Source organism: Saccopteryx bilineata, chromosome 4 (assembly GCF_036850765.1).
Source record: "Saccopteryx bilineata isolate mSacBil1 chromosome 4, mSacBil1_pri_phased_curated, whole genome shotgun sequence".
In the NCBI taxonomy this organism is placed as follows: Eukaryota; Metazoa; Chordata; class Mammalia; order Chiroptera; family Emballonuridae; genus Saccopteryx; species Saccopteryx bilineata.
The window spans coordinates 180258951-180282178 of record NC_089493.1 but is presented as its reverse complement, the minus strand read 5'-3'; the positions used below and the strand labels follow the sequence as shown (position 1 = coordinate 180282178).

General features: G+C 44.0%; 1 protein-coding gene across 4 annotated transcripts in view; it reads right to left on the bottom strand.

The window, feature by feature from the left end:
• SGCD (sarcoglycan delta) overlaps nt 1-23228 on the bottom strand; it is a 381422-nt gene that overhangs the window by 148179 nt on the left and 210015 nt on the right. For all 4 annotated transcript variants that reach the window (XR_010731067.1, XM_066273104.1, XM_066273105.1 and 1 more), the window contains exon 4: nt 5597-5684. Coding sequence is in view for 3 of the 4 variants with exons in the window: in XM_066273104.1 (XP_066129201.1) it covers nt 5597-5684 (88 nt within the window). In the remaining variant the exon portion in view is untranslated. The remainder of the gene's footprint in view (nt 1-5596; nt 5685-23228) is intronic.

The window sequence follows — 23228 nt, the reverse complement described above, 5'->3', positions numbered from 1 at the left end:
TTTTGCACTGATTATATCAAGGCACGGAAGGCTCACCACCTCTTGGCAGCCGCCAGCATATCTTTGGCCAGCCTGACCTGGTGTAAAGGGTGCCTTTAAATTCAGCTGAAATCTGTCCCACTCAGTACCCCTGACCCAATGGCTGCATCTGACACCAGACAAGTCAACTTCCTCAGTACATAGATCATTCCTGGCAGGAAAGGTTACAATAATGTCTTGCCAATTACTTGCCTGGGAAGTTGCTGAATCTTTTATGCTAGAACTTTATTTCATGAAAAATAAATTGTAGAGGGTTTGTCATATGACCACTGATATTCTTGAAGGCGGGGTTACAGCGGCATAAGCAAGACGCTGCCCCCCAAGCCCACAGCACTGATCTTTTGATGGAGACAGACAGATACAAGTTTGAACATGTAAAAATAAATAAATAACTGCAGAGAGTTTTGGGGTATGATGGAAAAATAAAACAGGTTCCTATGTTAGATTTCCTGAGAAAAGAAAGGAGATGATTCAGTCTGCCTGAGCCGGAGCTTCCTGAATACGTCCAGTTCATCAGAACCACCCAGGAGTGCAAAGAGTCTCACTGAACCCAGTTCAGAGCAAAAGAAATTGATCCTTTGGTCTGGAAATCCATACCGAACAGATTTTGTGGGTAGGGTCCAAACATCTTGTATTTAACCAGACTTTTCCAGGAAATTCTGATAGACAATTTTTGTTTCCTCCCGGTTTTTAATAAAAGTAGTAACAGGAGAGACCACATGCCTTCCAGCCAGAATTAACCAGGAACGTTCCTGTAGTCGAGTAAGTTGGGGTTAGTACTCATGGTCGGGAGGGAGAACACACTTCATGGGGAACCACAGAGGGCAGGTGGGTAATGAGGAAGAACTTATTACAGTGTTTGGCCTTATATCAGGCTACTTTGGGCAGGGTTGAAGGAAGCAAGACTTTGCTTTGGATTAGATCAGGGGTCTCAAACTCATGGCCCGCGGGCCGCATGCGGCCCGCCGAACAATTTTGTGCGGCCCGCAGACTAATCCACGAAGTTCAAAATATTTTGGATAAAATTAAGTAAGCCTAGGGGCCTACTTGTATTTTTCATTTCTCTAGCATCCTAGCTAGATATTAGCTTAGTTAACAGCAGTTGTGATGCGAACTACAGTTTCTGGTCGTTTTGTGACACTGAGTAAACTGCATGTACGATTGTGCTTGTTGTACTGATTTTTTTTGTTTTCAACTGCAGTGAGAAAAGTGTTGCGTAACAGTTGCCTTTTGTAGACCTAGTGCGGCCCCCCGAACGGCTGTGATCTTGCTCTGTGGCCCACATGCTGAGTTGAGTTTGAGACCCCTGGATTAGATGCTGTCAGGAAGTGGGAGTAATTTTACGACTGGTATCTTAAGAAATCTTTTCTAGAAGTAGGGAAGCCCAGAGCAATGCTAATACTGTAATGAATAATGAAAGAACTGTATTATTAGCCCAGATAGAGGAACGTTTGGTCTTTCTCGTGGTGTGGATGGATGTTTTCATTCTGTCTGAGCTGTCTTTTGTTTCTGGTTTGTCTTTATCCTTCATGGCCAACCAAGTGGCCTTGTCTGGTGTTGATGTTCTGTGAGATTATTTATGGTCCAACAGAACACCATGGCTTGGCTGGTCTGTCCCAGTCAGCCCCTGGACATCTGGGGATGCTCTCCTTTTAGTCAGAAGGTAAGAATTTTGTCCCAATTCATTGTCTGGTAATGTGACTTTGAGCGAATCATTTGATCTTCCTGAACTTCATTATCTGCATCCATAAAATTATACTATCACCCTATTCTATCTACTCCAGAGAAAGGTTAAAATGATCAAATTATACTGTTTATAAAAATAACTTTGTAGGCAAAAAAAAAAAAAGAAGAAGAAAGAGTACTGTGAAAATTGCTCTTGCGATTATCATCATCATCGTGCTCACGGCCATCAGCACTTTTCTAACGCAGTGCTCACAACGCACCGAAAGAATTAACGATGGGAGCCTCCTAGGGCACTTGCCTCATTCAGAGAATCTTGTCAACTCGGCAGACCTGAGCTCTTGCTAGACCATCCACATTAGCCCTAAAATTGATAAAAATAAGGACATGAACAAGGCTTCTTAATGAGTGGGGAACTGCACCAGCAGACACAGCACAAGATTCCCCAATGGCAGAGGACACGGGCGTTATCTTCGCTGACCACCTCCATGCTGTGGGTGAGAAGAGCATGTGGCAGAAAGGCCGAGAGCTTGTTCAGGGTCCTCCGGTGAACTAATGGCAGATCGGGGCCTGGAGCTGAGCTTCTGTAATTGTTTCACAGGAGAAAAGGGAGGTGTGTTTGTCCCGGAAGGAGAAGGGGGCTGGAGTCAACAGGAGGGGCAGGCCGAGAGGGAGCTTTCAGAGGGATGAGGGTAAGGAGAAAGCTGGAGACAAGGACCTGTGAGAGATCCTAAAAGAAGAGCTTTGTTCACGAGGGCTTTGGGTTAGTTGCCCTGGGAGGAATAAGACGCGCTGATTTCCTGGTCACACCCAAACCTTCAGAAAAATCTGTATTACTTCTCAATGCTTTGGGATTATTACCTTTTTTAAGGTGTGTGTGTGGGGGGGGGGTGTGATTCTGGATCAGCAGTGCGAATGAATGAATGATGAATGACCTCGGGTTGGGCACGGGCGAGCACAGTGGGCCCACTCTGGATCCAGTCAGACAGCAAAGTGGCGGTGTGACTAGGGAACTCAGTACTCGGACTCTGCCTCCACGGACCCAGGCAGTCACATGAGACACGGCCGCTGTGGAGTCAAGAACACCTGCCTCTGTGTACACGGTGGTTACCTATGAACGGTAACGACACACACAGGGGAGTGTACTGAAGACAGGAGGGAATCAGAGGACACAAAACACAATTAAGTGATCTTGCTTTCCAGGGCTTCTCAAAACACAAAATGGAATTTACCAATGGCCAGAACCACTTGGGTGCATAATGCTCATTAATTGGTAGTTTTAGCCAAAACCACCCGCAGAGAGAGAGACTGCTGGCTCAGCAGCGCAGATGGCTTGTGCTTTTCCCATTTCACCTGGGGCTGCCAAACCTCCTCTGGCATGGTGAGATCCTGAAAGCTGATTCTAGAGAGAACACGAAAGGAACGGGAGACTGACTGCTCCGGAGGTCCCTTGGTGAACCCGTTGTTCCTTTCTGGGATAGGAAAAAAGAAATCACTATTTGCAACCTGAAAGTAATCTCCTGTCAATCCCCATCTGTGCACGGCAGTGTGTGTGTGTGAAGTACCTCATTCATTAATCTCTAAACAGGGAGACCTGGGGTCCAACTGGGTGCACCAGCCATGTCCCAGTCAAGCCACTGCCACCAAGGGACCAAACTCCCTTGATCCTGGGCCCCTTCCCCACTCTGGCAAGATGCTGTGGAAGATTCCCCCTACAATTTTACTTCCCGCAGGTCAGAGGGCTCCCTGGCTGGACCCACTAAGGAGCTGATACTAAATCAGCAGCTGGGTCAAAGGCGCATTTGTGCTCTAGGCTGGGAACTTAACCGTCATTCAAAAAGGTTGTTTCATGTGACAGGGTTCCCTGAATTGCTAATATTGGAATTTCTTTGGGGTGTTTGAGACATTCTTTAGGTAAACAGGGGGTTCTTGACTCCTTTGGATTGCCTTAGTAAACCTGGCCTCTTGGATGGCAGGAGTCAATTGCTGTTGGGAAAGTACACCACCAGGCATAACAGGAAACTGTCTCCTGAAACTGCTCTGCGCTGCCCCCTGTGGGCATAAATATGAACAGAGAACCTGAGTGAATGCTTTAGGGGGTGTGTGTGTATGTGTAGGAGTACTTAGAATGATCGTTTGAACACATCTGCCACGCTCCTTAGAAATCACTGTGGGTTGGCAGCGTTAGAATGGCTATCCCGCGCCTGGCCTGAAGAGTTAAGGACAGGTGGGTCAGTTCCCGAGGGCCTGACTCGGTCAGGGAGACAGCAAAACAGAAGACAGGGTAGGAGGAAGGCAAGAGAGAGGAGGGACTAGAAGAGGGAAAAGGGAGAGAGACCAGAGAGACAAGGAGGAAGAAAGAAGGGGCAGGGGGAAAGAGGAGCGAGAGGGGAAGGGGGAGAGACAGATGGGGAAGAAGGGGACAGAGAAAGGGATAGAGGCGGCAGGGAGAGGGGGAGACGGGAGGGAGAAGGACCGGACGGGAGCAGGACTCCCTGCTGAAGAATAGTCAGTGGGGCAGCTCCAGCTTTATCAAAACAAAATCTTTCAAGTTAGCGGAATCTCCCATCACAAACAAACGGCAAATGATCAACAGGCTAAGTAAGTTCCCTGTGAATGTGGAACTCTGGGAGTGGGAGGTTGGATTTATTCCCCTCCTGGAGGCAATTTTCACACATGCCACTTAAATCATTGCTTACCGAAGCTGTTTATTTAATTATTTAGCACTGCGACTGCGGGCCAGATGTTCTGTAAGCACCGCCGACAGTCCACACGCGGGCTGGAGCAACGCTGACGCACCGCCCCTCCCACCCCAGCTCTCCGCTGGTAGATGGTCCACGTCGCCCATGGGCTCTGGATCCCCAGACACCTAGATGCGGGGGTCCTGGGGGGTGGCCAGTGCGGTTCTCGCCCGGACAGCCAGCCTGGGCACGGAGGCACCTGTTTCCCCATGGCCTGCGTACTAGCGAGGCTCCTGATGTTTGAGTCACAGTGATGCTCCAGGGCACTTGGGCAACTGGCTTCTCAGAATGTCCATCTGCCTACTTTTCTCTCAGCCCCGAAGCCAAACAAATGGCATTTTCTGTCTGGACGTATCGCAATGCCACTCATGCACAAACCCCTCTTCCCTTCTACAGTGGGGTGCCTGCTGGTTCTTGTTCACTGCTGCTCATAGCATCAGAGGGGGCACCGGTCCTCCCCCTGAACACATCAGCACGGCCACGAGGCCCAAGCTCATCATTGTAAGTGTTATTGTGAATAACCAACCCTTGTTTAAATTTCAGGAATAGGCAGCTTCAAACCCAGTGGGTGCTTTCCACAGCTGTTAGGAGCAGAGCTGGTAGCTGAAAGGAACCCCACACACAGTCCATGGGGGTGCACCTGCCTCGCACAGTTGAGTTACGTTCAAAGTCAGCACGTACGGCAAATATGGCTGGATTCAAACTCCCATTACAAGTCCCTCTTACAGCCCATCGAGTGCAGTGTGCGTGGTTCTATGGGTGCTGTGCTCTCTCCCAGCTAAGCCAGCACAGTCAGCTTCTCCTCCAGTGATGGAGCAGAGAGCTCTCTGTGCTCGAGCGCCAGATGATGCAGCCGGCCTGTGTGCAGGGGCAGCGCTACATGAAAAGCAGTTTATTCCCCCCTAAACAAATATCACTGGAGTTGTATTCGTTAAGTGTGTGCATGTGAAGACACTCTACCCTTTGGTAGAATCAGGGAGGACATGCTACCTTCTCTTTCTCCACGCTGTGAAATGTGTTAGCACACGTTCCTGTCTTTAGTTCCCATGGTATTATTACATTCAATTTTTGGTGATGCATTTTTCTGAGTGTGTAGCACGGGCCAGGCGCTGCTAAGCTCTTCCTTCTCTTACCTGTGATCAGCTGAGTTAGCACTTTAGTCTGGTCGTTGAGAATGTTCACAGTCACATTTCTGGCTGATTTGAAGTACAGGGCATTACCCTGTAAGAAGAAAATAAGAGAAAAGAAACCACATGAAAATGACAGTAGATTTCAGAACAAAAAAAAAAACAACCCAACAACTGAAATTCCCAACTCTTGAAGAGGCTGAACTGATTTTAGCCAAGTTCTCATTGATGAGACTTTATTTAAAATCTTCAAATGTTTAATGATCCCCACATATGCGATTATTAATTGTCATTCATCCAAAATGAATTTCCTCCAAAGAACTACACAGATAGATGCACGCCCAACGTAGATTTCCCTGACATACACACAGTCATGCTCGCCTGGGACACACTGCTATAATTCTTCCAACACCTGTAAAAGAAAGATGACCAGGAAAAAAAAAAAAAAACATGAACCAGGTCATGAATGTAATGAGCCTGGCAAGGCAGCTGGGCAGTGTGATTTTATTTGGCTCTCTGGTTCTACTTACTGAGACAAAACCACAAAAGCACAAGCCAAGCCAAGCACTCCTGGGGTCTTAGGTCTTAGGACAAGTTGAGGAAACAGTCCTCTCTTGTCTGAGGCGAGGCCCTATCTGCCCTGGAAGATTCTCCTCTCTGCCCTGTGCCCCGCCCACTCGCAGGGCAGCCTCTGGTCTGGGGAGTTTCACTCCTCCCTAGGAGAGTCAGGACCGAGACATTGCCCCACTGCTCCCACAATGGACCAGAAGAACAGGCCACATCAGTACTCTCCCCAAATCACCACAGCAGACAGCGTTGTGATGGAGAAGAATCCGGTCACATTTGTTTCTCTAAAGCAGAAAAGAACCAAATTTCTTCTTGATTGAGTTCACTGAAGTGAATATTGTTTATTCTACGGTGCCCTCCAAGGGCTACCGCATGCATGTGGCTATTTGAATACCGAATGGCTCCATCCTGCTCTCATTTTGAAATTATTGTATCTGAGTTTTAAAAATGTATTATTTGACCTGTGGTAGTGCAGTGGATAAAGTGTCAACCTGGAATGCGGAGGTTGCCGGTTCGAAACCCTGGGCTTGTCCCATCAAGGCACATATGAGAAGTAACAACTGTGAGTTGATGCTTCCCGCTCCTGTGCCCTGCCTTTCTCCCTCTCCATCCTCTCTCCAAAATAAATAAAAATTAAAATCTTAAAAAATGCATTATTTATTCTTATATAGAAACACTACATGTAGATGTCCAATACCACAAAACTGTTGTCAGAGGGCGGTGGCTTACACCACTCACCACTGCAAGATCTTTCAGTTTGCTAGCATAGACCAAAAACGGGCCCTGTAATAAATCTAACCGGAAGTAACCTCACAGGGAGATCTGATCCAAAGTTCCTAATGGGGAAGGTTGTGGTGGGTAGTCGTGCCCCAGGTCAATAACTTCTTTCAGTAAAAGGTGTAAGCATGCCCTGTCCATTGATCTTGTACATCCAGGCTAACACACCTTGAAATGCCGGAAGTCATCCTCTTTCCCACACTCCTTGAAGGCATAACCACCTTCAAGGAGGCACACAGCCTCGCTAACTATCCTGAACCTTGCTTTGTCCGACCTTCGTGTACTCTTCCGTTCACTCCTCAACTCTGAAGGTATAAAAGAAATTGCAAAACGGTTATTCTCTGCAGCATCTGAGATCTTGTTTCCCAGAGTGCTGTCAGTTTTGGCTCCAAGAAACTCTTATCAAATTACTACAGGTCTGGACATTTCTTACATTGATACCAAGAAACTCCCTCAGATATTTCCTTCCCTGTGGCCCCAAATACTCTCCTATGTTATGTGATCTCTTGATTTACCACCTTGAAACGTTATCCACTGAATTCCTGCAATGGTATGGTCTCTTCCTTACAACTTTGGTGAAATCAATATTCAGAGTCTATATTATTATGATTATGTTGTATTGTCCAGAGCTAAGTCAAGCAGTGCTCTTTAACTACATATCCTTTTACTTTCTGGAACATTATTTTCTTTTCCTGAAGTCAATAACTCTTTCATTCAAAATCAATGTGTTTATTTCCTAGGTTTTTTTGTTCTCCTAATGTTCAATTCTTTTTCTTTAGGTTCTGCCTTCTGGGAAATACCTCATATTTAAGTTCCAATCTTTCTGTTAATATTTTTTAACTTCCACTATCATACTTTTAATTTTTAAAAAAACTTATTTATTGATTTTATTTTATTTTTTATTTTTTTGTATTTTTCTGAAGCTGGAAATGGGGAGAGACAGTCAGACAGACTCCCGCATGCGCCCGACCGGGATCCACCCAGCACGCCCACCAGGGGCGATGCTCTGCCCACCAGGGGGTGATGCTCTGCCCCTCCGGGGTGTCGCTCCGTTGCAACCAGAGCCACTCTAGCACCTGTGGCAGAGGCCAAAGAGCCATCCCCAGCACCCGGGCCATCTCTGCTCCAATGGAGCCTCGGCTGCGGGAGGGGAAGAGAGAGACAGAGAGGAAGGAGAGGGGGAGGGGTGGAGAAGCAGACGGGCGCTTCTCCTGTGTGCCCTGGCCGGGAATCGAACCCGGGACTTCTGCACGCCAGGCCGATACTCTACCACTGAGCCAACCAGCCAGGGCTGATTTATTGATTTTAGAGAGAAAGAAAGGGAGAAAGAAAGAGGCAGAAACATCAATCTGTTTCTGTAGGTGCCCTGACCAGGAATCGAACTGACAACCTTTGTACATCAAGACAATGAATGCTCCAACCAACCAAGCTATCCAGCCAGGGCATATACTTTTAATTTTTTAAAAGACTATTTATTGATTTTAGAGAGAGAGAAAGGCAGAGGGAGGAGTGGGAAAGCATCGACTCATAGAAGTAGTTGCTCCTCTATGTGCCCTGACCGGGCAAGCCCAGAGTCTCAAACCAGCGACATCAGCATTCCAGGCTGATGCTCTATCCACTGTGCCTCCATAGGTCAGGCCTACTTTTAATGTTTAAGAGCTTTTTCTTATCCTTTGAACCTTCCTTTTTATACTCTCTCTTCCTTGTTTGATCCATGCCCTATCCCCTCTTAGACGGAAATAAAAACAGTTGGCTGGAAGCTCTGTGTTCCTAGAAGGGTAAAACCGGAGGGTACAGGAGCAGGGATTTGGCTAATGAAATGGAGAACCTCCAAAATGGTGGGCAGTCAGTACCTGTGGGCTAGTTTTCTCAACGAGGAATTCTCTTAACTCCTGACAGGAAGGTGGTGGCTGCAACTGTAGACGCAAGAGTTCGGAGTGTCAGAGGAGAAGGGGGCTGGGCCTTTTGCTGTTCAGGGACAGACTTTCAGCGAAGCCTGTGACTCACTTCTAACTTCATCTGTGTCTAATGTCTCCAGCCCAGAGGTCCTCCGGTCCAACTTTCTAGAAAACAATTCTCCTATTTTCTGCTAGGCTGAGAAGAGTTACTTGCTTAGTTGGGTCCACTAGGGATGGGATCTGGGGATAGATGGAAAGTCTAAATGGTCTTTGTGCACATTTTTCAAAGCCTTCATTTTCAGCCCCATTCCAGGTAGCGTTATGGCATTTGTGAGCCCTGGGCACTGTGCCTAAACTGTCTCATGGATAAGTGACCCTGGTCTACACTGTATGCAGGGGCTGTCAATCCACTGGGGAATGTGGTTCTCACCCACCCACTTTCCATCGTTTTCCCTTCATCATGCTCTCTCCCTTTCTCTGTGACCATGTAGATCTATTCCTTTTCGATTTTATTCTCCACTTACTGTCTTTTTTTCTGTGGGGTTTGAAAATGAAGCAGGTATCATTTCTTAATGTGATCAGCCTGTCTACCTTTAGAACTACGTTATACTACTGCCTTCTTATGAGGAAAGCAGGTTAAGATGGTAAGTCAAGAATACGTTGTCTCCGGCCTAGAACCCAATAGCTTCTGTCAATCATTTTATACACACTGACAGAGTACCTAGAACATGCTGTACATTGTTTGAGGCCCTGTTGAATGGAAAAGATAGATCCCTATCTTTGAGAAGAAACTCATTGCCCAGAGGGAGGCTGAGTCAATGCAAAGTGATCATTACAACAATGTGATAGATATCACTTCCATTGAGATCTTTGCTTTCCTGGCATGAAAGACACACTGTTTCACTTTTGCCTTTGATAACCCTGCATTTGGTTGCATATTTGCCTTGCCCTCTGAGGAGCTGCCTCTGATCTGGGAACTGAGATACATGGGGAAAACCACCTGACAGCGCACAACTTCTGCACTCAGGGAAGGCTCTCACTCCCAGTGCAGATGAAGTTTAGAGGAGGAAGGGAATCAGCATAAAGAGAGCCCGAGGGCTCTTCCCCGGAGGAGGGTCTGGCTGGCTCTCGTCTTTTCAGGATGGTTCACAAGAGCGGAGTTTCCATCTAAGGTTGACGTGGATAACAAGGGAAGCTGGCCTTGTGGAGGGAGGGTTCAGAGCATAAGCTGTGGAGTCAGACAAATTTGGGCCTCAATCACCACTATTTTTATCTCACTGTGTGGCTTTGGGTAAATCTCTTACATTCTTTGAGCCTCAGTTTCTGTACTCATGAAATGAGGTTAAAGGTTACCCACTGGTGTTAACAGGGGGACAAGACAGACAACATGTGTCAGCAGCAGGCACAGGGACTACAGACAGAGGCGATTAAGGTCGGTGGAGGCCCCGGCGCAGAAGAAAATATCAGGCCCGTTATAAAAAAGAGACAGGGAAAATAAAAATATGTGTTAACCATATTTTCAAATAAATAAAAACTATTACGTATTATTAAGGTTAAAATCGCACATATGAAACCAAATTTGGTGTCATTAGAAAAAAAAGTATAAAGTTGGGGTTTTATGGGGTCCTTTGGAAGTCGGGGCCCAGGGCGTCCGCCGTTAAATCTGCCTCTGACTACCGGAATACTTTATAAACTATAACAAAGGAAGAAATAAAACATACATTGGGAGGGGTGCTTAGGAAACAGCTGATTCTAGAACTGAGGCTAGAAATATAACACATGAGCCTGGAGGATCTTTACATGCCAGAAAGGAAGAAAGTGCTTAGAAAACAAATAAGAAATTCAAACAGAGAAATACCCCACAATTATGAGAGGACATCAAAGGGACACGGGAGGCAACTGAAAGAGCTTCCAGCACCGGAACAATATGAACAACAAGATAAATAATGTAGTACTTGAATTATGACCCCAATCATAAAATAAATATCCACGAGCCCACACTGACATAAATAAATACATCTCCCATGTAGAAGAACTCCAAACAGTTTTCATAGTTAACGCTCTACTCCTGAAAGGTGGGAAGCACTTAGTGAGTTCCTTTCAAAGAGGACAGCATGGGGAGGGGGCAGTCACTTCACAGGGGGGAGCTCTGACAAACACTGGCTCAGACAGGTGACGAAGGTCAACGTCAGCAGTGACCAGTCACATTAATAGTACACACCCTTGACAGGTGTGCAGAAAATGACACGTTACCTCTGTGGTCTTCCTCTTCAAAACCCATAATCCCCCATCTAATAATGAGAAAAAAAATCAAACAAGTTTCAACGGTGGGTCAGTTTGCAGAAGACCTGACCAAGGATTCCTTGGAGTGGGTAAGGTCCTCGAAACCAAGGAAAACCGGAGAAACTGTCACAACCACAAAGAACCTGAAGAAAGAAGACAATTTAGTATCATGCAGCGCCCTGGATGGGAGCCTCGGACGTGAAAGGACATTGGGTAAAAGCTAAGGAAATCTGAATAAGGGACGGACTCTCGTTAGCAATAATATATCAATTGGTTAGCTAATTATGACAAGGAAGTATGGTATCATATCGACGTTAGATATTAATAATAGGGGAAATTGGGTATGATATCAGAAGTACCACACTCTGGACTGTCATTACAACTTTTCTATCTGTCTTTCTATCTATCAATCAATCTATCCGTTTATTATCTATCTATCTATAATAAAATTTAAAAAAGGTTTTTGGAGAGGTATACTAGGCTGCCAAATTCTATCAATAAGATCTAGAACTGCAGGAAGGCCTTCAGAAAGACACCCATCTCTGAGTAGCCTGGAAGCTTAAGAAATGTATCATCGACATGTGATTTCACTTTGGGGTTTATCGTGTTATTATAAAATTTTCCTTTAAACAAATTTATTTCCATGAGATTTTGCCCCCGGGAATACTAAATTAAACAACAGAGTCTGGGCCTCTCCACCCAGGGCTCCCTATACACTGTCATTCTTCCCTAATCAGTTTACAGAAAACAGAGTAATCAGAAGTTACCAGGGTGAAAAAGGTGACAGGATTAAGCAAAGGAAAAAAAACGAAAACACCAACTCACAGGCACAGACCAGTGTGGTGATTAGCAGGGAAAGGGGGTGGGGAGAGGTAGAAAAGGGGAAAGGGGATAAATGGTAACAGAAAGACACCTGACTTGGGGGGGTGAGCACACAACACAATATACAGATGAGGTATTATAGAAATGCATACCAGAAACCTATATAATTCTATTAACCAATGTCACCCAAAACAATCCAATTTAAAGAAAAAGAAGTTACCCGCTTCTTTGTGGTAGGTATCATAATGTATTGGCCACAGTGATCCCTGTTCACTCTTAATATAAAAACAACACCAACAATGACAACAAAAAAACTGACACAAACTGAGATTTGTCATTAAAATCAACCGGAAGGGTCGTTTGTAAGTTTATCCTCAGCAAGCATCAAATGTGCCTATTATTATCATTATCCTTGAAAATAGGACGCTTTGGTTGTCTTTGAACTGACCCTTTCAAAAGCATGACAGGTATTTAAAAACAATACCACAGGACCCTGATTTCTATTTTACTTTGGAATACCTTTATGTAATGATGCTGGGGTGGATCTCTATTTTTTTTTTTTTTTAAAGTTTCCTGGTCGTGAATCATGAAGCGACCGACACTCAGGCACTTGCTCAAAATAAGCTGGGAACAGGGCCCGGCTTTCCTTCATAGCATTCTTGCTCAGCTCTCTCTGCGCCGTGCCCAAATTTGGGTACTCTTAGTCCTTTCTCAGTATTTAACTGGGTTGAGCCGCTATGTTGAATGATTCTTTAGAGTTGCCATGTTAGCACGTCAACACTGGGAGGGACTGCCAGTTCCTCCGGGGCCTGGCACCTTCCTGGCACCCCCTAGCCTGTCAATAAATATTTGCCGAAGAGCTGAATGCTCAGATCAAATTAAGAGTCAACAGAGAGAGTTGTCGAGAAAAGAAGTGATTAAATGAAGGGTGACACCAACTGTCAAAGAAAGCTTTCAAAGGCAAACCCCTGGGGACAGCTGATGTGATCATCTAAATATAGAAAGCCCAGCGTGGTGAGAGGAGGCTGCGTCCCTCCGTTTGCAACCCATGGACGCTCGCTGACCGCAAATGGAGTGCGAGGGACTGCAGGTGACGCTGATGAGAGTTGAGAGGTTGAGTCTGTAGATGACAGGGAGAAGCAGGGGCACCAATCACTACTCTAAATCCTTCCTGACATGAAGATTAAGGGATGCCTGGCCCCTTCCCCGGGTTCGCAGCTCCCATCTGGTGTGAGGTATGGAACGCAGGGTGTGGCAAAAGCAGGTGTACCGTTGTGAGCACACGAAACACAGAGTTCATTCTTGCATAATTAACTATTAATTATTGTATTATTCCCCATATAAACACCGGTACACCTACTTTTGCCCCACCCTGTGTGCCCTGTTTCAATTCCCCATATCAGTTCATTCCATTAACATCTAAAAGGTGTCTTCTAGGCAGAGAGCAGGTGTGCTAAGTCCTGAGCAGTTAGCTTCTGCTCCTCTGGAGCTGACAACCTAGTATGGAGTTGTAAGCCTCAGAGCTGTGATGAAGTCTAAGAACTCTGGCACAGGCTGGCACAGTTAGGGACATCTTTGGGGGGGGGCGCGGGCAGGGAGAGCATGGGTGGGGCTTCTGAGAAAGCCCATAAACAGACTTTGGCGGGCAGGGGGCAGCAACAGACAACAGGATCTTCTCATGGAAGTCTTTTCCGCTCTAATACAGAGAGTGATCTAGACAGAAACATTTACTGCTACAGGAGCTCTGTAGGACAAACTTGTCTGGCTTTCGGCCACCTTTGCAAACAGAGCTCTTGGATGTACATTGTCTTTAGGGTGGCCCAAGGGCACCCCCAGATCCAGGAGCACAAGTCAGGCCTTTGTGGTGCCCCCACACATTCCTCAGCTCTGTTTGCACGTGTTCTCCTCTGCCCGTCAGTGAGGGCCTTTGGTTTGGACCCTGCCCTTTGACAGAATGGTGCGTGGAGTGCTAGGGAGTCAAAAGCACCTCTCAGAACTGGCTGTGTAAAGATGAAGTGGGCCTTCCAGAGAGAAACACGTGCAAGTGGAGGCGGAATTGCCACTGTGGAGACAGAGACAACGCTGCATGGACCGCCTTGCGGCGTGGGGGAAGTGCCGTGTGATTTGTTGCTGAAGATATGTGTCCAATGCCGACTGTCCTGATGGACAGCCTCACCCTTAGAAATTACTCCAAGTAACACAGCCCCAAACGGCTAACCATGGGGTGACTTGAGCCTTTATTTTGCAGGGTGCTGTCGCAGTTACGTTGGGATTTAGAGGGTGAGACTGCAGCTTTGCCATGTCAGAGATGAACTCTATAGATCACTCAGCCTCATTTTCCTCAACTGGGAAATGGGGATACTGATGTGCAAAATGGGGATAATAACAGCACCCCCCTTACAGAGATAAAAGGATGAACTTAAATAGCAAATGTAAGGAATTTAGCATCACTGTGCACCTTTAAACATCTGTACTTTAAAAGAGTATTAGATCACTGATGTTGATGGTTGACAAGCTCCCTCCACCCCAACAAACTGGCAGCGAGAGATGTGAAACATTTCTGCTTTGTGCACGGTGATCAGGAGCCTGGATTTAGGCAGACTGAACTGGGCATGGAACCTGGCTCTTCCCATATGCTGTCCGTGTGAATGCAGGTGGGCACCTTAACCTCTCCAGGTCTCAGTTTCTTCACCTGTAAAGTGGGGGGAGAACAGCACCCACCCCACAGGCTGCTGTGGGCAGTGAGACACTGTATGGAAGACGTACAGCATAGTGCCTAGTGAGGGATAAGAACTCAGTACGGGGCAACAGGGACTGACATCAAAGTACAAGAACAGTGTCCTGCATGGCATTTGTGCCGAGGCACAGTGTGGCCCTCTGCTGGGATTAAGGAAGTGGGGAAAGGCACCTTGATTACAAAAGATGTCTGTGAAGGTCTCATGGTCAAGGCTGCTCCTTACATGAAAGCTCTCCTTACCAGCTGCCATGAAGAACTAGGCTTGCAGAGAAAGGAGACGGGGCAGCTCATTGTTGATTCAAAGTGAAGACATGAAACTCCAACCCCATGTTGGGTCCTAAGGCCACATCTACCCAGCCAGTGAATTCACAAAACAGTAGGCAGAAAAAAAGGGAAGCAATCAAACAAAATACTTCATACTTGAGGCACAGTATGTGCACTTTCTATCCGTGCGATGATCAGATGTACAGAAAAAGTAAGCATTAATAATCCCCAAGTCGCACAGAATCTGACCTAGAACGCAGGCTCATCATACAAATACACCACTAGGACCCTCATGTCATGACCCCTGAGTCCTGATAGCTCTTAAGAAGTGGTAGATAATATGCGCTTTTAATTTTCTTGACTCTCCAAGTGAACATCAATTATTTTCATGACTCTAAAAATCATAAATAAATGTTCAGAACCATGAATAACAATGAATCTAAAATATAACAATATATTCATACAAGAACATGACATATTATATAAAAAAGTGTTGGGGAATAGGCAATGTGTACATTTCTTAATTATTTTTGTGTGTTCTTCATTTACTTTCTGACAGGACAAGAATTTATAATTTCTTGGGCAGGCCCAAAGGGAGAGCAGGGGATGATTCTGCCGTTGTCACTAATCCCCGGGTGAGAAAGCTCGCTTCTGGCAGGACAAGTATGGGCGGTCCCCACGCCCCTCATTTCACTAAGTAATGTGTGCACTGTGTTAGTCTGATTGCAACAGGGAGCTGCCACAGGAGGAAACTGGCTGAAGTAGGCGTTAATTAAATTGGTGTAAGTCTATTTTGCCTCACAAAGATATCTCCTTCCTCATTCTGCAGAATAGTAATAGTATTGTGTGGTCGGGCACTTTGGGGGCTTACTTCAGTTGTGCACTTACATAAATATATGGCCAAAATTGATGTGAGGTTCTAGCAGAAATGGAAGGATCCAGTCATGGTTTGAGGGACCTCCGGGCTCTAAGCCTACTGCAAATTTAGTCTTGTGGCGTTCTGTGCCGAGCAGAGCTCCCACAACTGCAGAGGGGTCTGAGAATTGTTCTCAGTTCTGACACTGGCTATGACATCGGATACCATGGGTTAAGGGTTCAGTTCTACAAGGCTGCCACCCACTCCCTCTCCCTGCTGCACACACACACTTCAGATGCCAGTTACAAGCTCGGTTTGTCACCTGTGCTTCTTACCAGCAGCTACAGATTAGAGGTTCTCATAACGCCATCGCTGAACTCCTGACATGAGTTGCAATTCCAGGTTGTTACTGTACTTCTGGCCTCCAGGCAGTAAACCAGAGCTTCACATGACCTTCTCCTTGGGTCAATTCATTTGCTAGAGCAGCTCTCAGAGCTCAGGAAACCTTTTCACTGACTAGACCACCCATTTATTGTCAAGGCCTGTAGCTCAGGAACAGCTAGAGGGAAGAGACGCGTAGGGCGAGGTTCCAAGCCCTCCCCAGGGGCCCCATTCTCCCAGCACCTCCATGTGTTCACCAACCCAGACAGTCTCCAAACCCTGTCCTTTGGGGCTTTACTGCAGGCTTCATTGCATAGTCATGATTGATTAAATCATTGGCCCTTGAAGACTGATTCAGGCTCCAGTCCCTCTCTTCTACACAAAGAAGGCCTGGGGGTGGGACTAAAAGCTCCAACTTTCCAATCAATGGTTAGTTCTCCTGGCAACCAGCTGTCATTCTTAGGTGAGGTTCAAAAGTCAGCTCATTCACGTAACAAGGGAAACATTTTTGGCTCTCGTTACTTACAAAATTCCAAGGGTTTTAGGAGCTCTGTGCCAGAAACTGTGATGAAAATCAAATTTATATATATATTTCTTATTATAAATCACAACATCAAGAAGTCATTAACAACAGCAGCAACAACAATGGAAAACCAATGAGTCATAGTTGGACTCAAAATCAGGTAACCCGATTAGAATGACAATAACAATCACCCTCGCCCTCAGAAAATAACAAGTGCTGGGCAGGATGTGGAGAAACTGGAATCCTCAAGCACTGCTGGCGGGAGTGTAAAATGCTACAGCCACTACAGAAAACAACTTGTCACTTCCTCAGTAAGTCAAACCTAGAATGACCATCTGACCCAGCAATTCCTCTCCAAAGCATATACCCAAATAACTGAAAACAGCATTTCAAACAAAAACTTGTACATAAATGTTCATGGCGGCACTCTTCAGGATAACCATATGTGAAAATAACCCAAATGCCTATCAACAGAGGAATGTAGCAATAAAATGTGGTGTATCCTTACAGTAGAATATTACTCAGCTATAAAAAGGAATAACATTCTGACAGATGCTACAAAACAGATGAACTCTGAAAACATTATGCTACACAAAAACGTCAGTCACAAAAGGCCCAATGTCATATGATTCCACTTATTTAAAATGTCTAGAGTTGGCACATCCATAGAGACATAGGCAGGCTGGTGGATGCCAGGGGCTCGGAGGAGAGGGGACAGGGCAGTGACTACTTAAAGGATATAGGGTTTCTGTTAAGGGTGGTAAAAACGTTGTAGAAGAAGATGGTTACACAACATTGTAAGTAAATTGTATTGTCATGGAATTGTATACTTTAAATAGATTAGTATGGTAAATGTTATGGTATGAGTATTTTACCACAATAAAATTTATATATATGGTCTGACCAGGCTGTAGTGCAAAGGATAGAGCATTGAAATCCTGAGGTTGCCGGCTTGAATGTGGGGTCATAGACATGCCACATCTATGAGTTGATGCTTCTCATCTCTCTCCCTTCCTGTCTGTCTGTCCCTGTCTGTACCACCCCCCTTGCTCACTAAAAATAAAAATAAAATAAGAAATAAAAGATTGTCTAACCATCTTCACAAACCAGAAACACAAACACTAAGTGGAGTGTGGCCAGTGCCACAGGCTGCCTGTTGGCACAAAGGTCTAGACGCAGACCATGGTGACTGGGTAGTGAGCTCAGGCAAAGTCCAGGGAACCTCGGGATTTCTCTGTGAGGTGAGAGAACAGAACCATACCCTCCACTGGGAGGCCTGCATGTTTGGGGCGGGGCAGAGTAGGTACTAGGGAGGGCATTGGACAAAGGGAACTGATGCTTCTATCCCACTTAAGGGGGAATGTAGTTAATAAGTATACATATTAAAAATGAAAGTTATTAAACTAATTAAAATACAATCTGTAGTCCTGAAAATAGAAGAGAAAAGGGATAGAAAAAAATAAATTAATCCGTCATAAGGAAAGATGAAAATTATGTGGGAATAAAATCAAAAGAAGCAAAGAAAGAGAATAGCAGAAAAGAAACACAGACTAAGATGGCAGAAGTAAAAAATATTCATGCTATATATAAAAAAATCAAAGCAAGTGTTGTTTATAAAAAATAGATAAGACTAAACTACATTAGAAGGTTGCAACTAAGGATATGGGCATAAAAATATTTCACACAAACACTAAGAGAAAGCTGGTGTATCAGTATTAATATCAGGAAAAAATAGTATTTAAGGTAAAAAGCACTAATATGTGAGAGTAATTACATATAAAATTAAAAATCTAATGAGAAGCTATGCAAATCATGACTAGATCTAACTTAACTGTCAGTGTAGCTTAAAACATTAATTAAAAGTTGTCAAGAGCAGGAGGCAAATTTGGCAAATCCTAGTGTGAGATTTCAACAAAAATCCACTAGAAAATTATAGACTCTTTCAGCTAAATAATAGCAAACATGTGAATGATCTGAATAACAATATTTAACTAGTTTGAACTAATGGACCTGTAGAACTTTGCACCGAACAAATTGAGGATCTACACTATTTTCCAATATACAAAAGCATTTGCAAAAATTGATGCTGTGATAGTTTACAAAGTAATTTCAAACAACCAGGGTCAAACCGAACACATTTTGTGAACACAGTGCAATTAAATGATAAATCAAATAGAACAGATAATTAAAAACTAGCGTATCTTGGACATATAAAAATAGCTGTTGTAGTCCATATTGATTTTCCTGCTCCCGCTCGTGCCCTCCTAAAGTCTATTATCCTTGAAACAGGCAGAGTAATCCTTTTCAAATTCAAAACAGATGTCATTCCCATGGAAAACAAAAATTCTCCATCGGCTTTTTATCACAGCAAGGCTTAAATCCAAACTCCTTACTAGAAGACTACATGATCTGATCTGCTGCAAACTCTCTGATCTTTATTCCCTATAAGGTCCTCCTCACCCCATCCTCATGTTATTTCAATTCCAGGGACATTGACGTCTTTCTGTTCTTCAAGCAAAGCAGGTGGCTACCCTTCCTTGGGGTATTTGTACTTCCTGTTCCTGGTGCTGGAATGACCTCCCTCCAGATATCTGCCTAGCTAACACAGTAGCCTCTTCATTCTTTATCCTTTGGAGAAAAAGGAGAGAAGCTTTCTCTCTCTCCTTTGTTTTATTCACTACTGTGTCCCTAATGTCTAAAATTATGCTCATACAGGTAGGCAAAAAAAAAATATTAGTCAGATGAGTATCAAAGTCAACACATGTTCACTGAGTTAACTGATTGTCAGAAAGGTCAATGCTCTTTAAAGAGATTGTAGTACCTACAATCATGAAGAATAGAAAAACAGTGCCACTTAACCAGGTAGAATCAGAACACATCTAAAATACTGTGTTCAGCTCCGGACCCTATACTTTAAAGAAAGAGACAGAAAAAGGAAAACAAGATGGCCATAAAGTGTGTAAACACGGAAGAACACACATAAAATTGCTTCGTGGTCTATTATAATACATGACGTGCCCAATGACATTATATATGTTCAACTTCTTCTTCCTCATTTGCAACACAGAGTTCAATGAACTGAAAATTTGCAATAAACGTGGTGAGTTAACATACTTTTCTTTAGCTCTGCACTTTTGTCCATGTTGCAATGCCTCAGATGATCTGTGCCTCTGGTTTTTACTGAATAAACATGCATTTGCAGCATGTCACAAGGATTCAGATGTGGCCCATAGGGAGCCCCCTGCAATGTGCACCCATCTAATCCAGGTTTACAGATGCTCAACCAGGCAGTCCCTCCCCACTCTGCTCTGGAGTGGTGGCCATCCTCCTGGAACCACTCTGAGTGACCCGCTCTGCAGTCCAGTATGGGGATTCCCACTGGTCACTTACACATCCAAATATGTCAATTAATCACCTAGGCTTCCAGACTTTATGGTTACCCTGTATCTTTTACAATGGTTTTCAATGGTTCTTTAGGGAAGAGCAGGCATTTGGGCCACTTGATGGTTATAATATAGACTCTGGAATCAGACTACCTGAGATTGAACCTTTTAGATGATCCATGTGAACCTGGACACGTTACTGAACTCCTCTACTGCTCAGCTTCTGCATCCACATAATAGGAATAAAACTAACCCTGTTTCTATAGGTTATTATGAGGATAGTGTCAGAAAAGCAAAGAGAACTGTGTCTAGCAGACAGCTTACTTTATATCCATATTAGCTATTGTTTTGACAAAGCTAATAATCATCATCATCATATCATTATAATTATCCAACATCTATCAACGACTGGCCACCATCTCTTGCTAATTAGTTCAAACTTTTGCGACAGTATTGAATTTGTCATGTTCAGGAGTCTATAAATTCCAATAAGCTGTAATAACATACTTCGGATACCTTGCTTCACTATTCTGAGCTTATTGTGTTCATCATGATATCGACTGCATGGTGTTATACCAATGGCAGTGTGATAGCTAGTTTTACGTGTCAACTTGAAGGGTGTTTTTCAATGAGATTTATATTTAAGCTGGAAGACTTGGAGTAAAGCATATTGCTATTTATAGTGTGGGTGGGCCTCATTCAACCAGTTGAAGTCCTGAATAGAACAAAAAGCTGACCTCCCCTGAGCACGAGTAAATTCTGTGGCAAATGACCTTTGGACTTGAACTGTACAGTGGCTCTTTCTGGGGACTCCAGCTTGCCACTCCACTCTCCATATCTTGGGTTTGCCAACTTCCTAAACCAATTCCTTAAAATAACCAATTTATCTATTGATTGGTCTATCTACCTTCCTACCTACCTACCATCTATCTTTATTCACATATGCACATACCTTTGATTGGTTCTATTTTTTTTAGAGAATTCAAATACAGGCAGTAAAAACAGCAGACAGTGGGTTAATACTACTGCAGAATTATTTCATATGAAGAAAGATGGGAAGAACTGAGGGATTCCAGCCAGGAGAAGAAAAGAGAAGACTAGTTTAGATGTAAGAGCTATCTTCAAATATCCAAAGGGCTGTCATGGGGAACAGAGACTGAGTTCGGCTGGGTGGCTCTGTGGGTGAACCACTGATACAGACAGATGTCAACTTAATGAAAAGAGAACTTTCTAACAGCCAAGCTGTTCCAAAGAATGAGATGAGGAAAAGAGGCCTTGTTTCTCTGAGTTAGGGACTTGGTGGTAGGCAAGATGATTTCAGGTGTCACAAAGCCTTATATGACATAGATGAGAGTCACTGCCTTTCAACTCTTCTGTCTTTCATGATGTTAAGGATAATGTCTCCTTGGGGACCTGCAATGACAGTACTGCCTCTGCACCACTTCTGCCTTTCCATTTTTATCAAAGACGGGGGAGTTGGCCCCAAGCTTACTCACTTGCTATTTATAGTTATGTTTCACACCTGCATTCTATTCATGGGAAGTCATGCTGGTTTTCAATTAAGAGTCATGTTGAATTTCTCTTTTCTATCACAGCAAAGTATGAGTTCTATAAAAGAGAAATATTAAGTAAAAACTAGGAAGGCGGACACATGGGTATACCCTCAATCATGTCATGGGCACACAGACAAGTAACACAGGGCAGAGAGTATTCTGGGAAAGGTTAGAAGACCACAGACCACCAGTGGATTCAGCCCAGGTTGAGTGTGGGGACTAGATATGTTTTAAAAATGTTTGTTTTCCACTGTGAGATTTAATGATCCTATAAGATGCAACTCCCTTAAAGGTGATGTGATTTTATGAGAATAAAATATAATGTCATCTAGAACAGGTAAAACAAGCCATGTAAGTAACTTTCAGAAGTAAACATTGGAATATCTTTATTCTGATAGACATTGATTAGTTTTTTAAAACTGATTTTATGCAGATTTTATTTTAAAATAAAGTCTGCATAAAACAGCCAGGAAATGATTCTTTGATCTATGTAATTTGGTCAGCGGGCACGTGTAGGACCATAATGATGGACGACAGGTCTATGCTAAGAGTTGAAAGAGAATAATCCGAGGCCGGCAGGTTTTTTCCTTTAATTATTGAAATTGAAATGACTTTCACTTATAATTAGATACATTCTTTAAAGAACTGTCAAATTGCATTTCCCTAGATCAGTGGTTGGCAAACCGCGGCTCGCAAGCCACATGCGGCTCTTTGGTCTCTTGAGTGTGGCTCTTCCACAAAATACCACATGCAGGCGCTACCTCGATAAGGAATGTACCTACCTATATAGTTTAAGTTTAAACAATTTGGCTCTCAAAAGAAATGTCAATCGTTGTACTGTTGATATTTGGCTCTGTTGACTAATGAGTTTGCCGACCACTGCCCTAGATTAATATTTGAACAAATCTATTCCTTACTGTGGAGAATAAAATTTTTAAAAAACCTAAATGCAACCTTAAAAGTGAATTGTTGTGCAAACAAAACGATGAGCCTAATTTAGAACAAGTGAAACATAATCAAGAAGACAAAAATGTACAGTGGGAAACACCACATTTGTGAGTCTATGGAAAAAAAGTCAACAGAAAGTTCTGTTCTGTGAATCAACTGACTGTCCTGTTAATTCAGACAAACCAGCCACCGGGCCTCTCAACTTTCAGATCTCTCACTGGACAGTCTAGGAGCCCGAAGGAGACTTTCCACTTCTAAGCCTCTACTGGGTTATAAAATGATGCCATTTCCAACAGGCAAGCAGTTGAGTCAACGTGCTTTAAGATTCCTAAAGTTTGTTTTGATTCATCAACAGAATGAATGGATAAACTAAATGTGGTAGGTATACCTACAATGAAACATTATTCCACTTTAAGAAGGACATTGATTCTGCTATGAAATGGATGAACCTTGAGGATACCATGTTAATGAAATAAGTGAGTCACAAAAGGACATCCTTTGCGACTCCATTTAGATGAGGTAACTAAGAGTAGTCAAATTCACAGAGATGGAGAATAGAACAGCAGTAGTTGGGCTGGGGAAGTGGGGGTGGGGAGTTAGTGTTTAATGAGTACAGAGTTTCAGTTTTGCGAAATGAAGAGCCTAT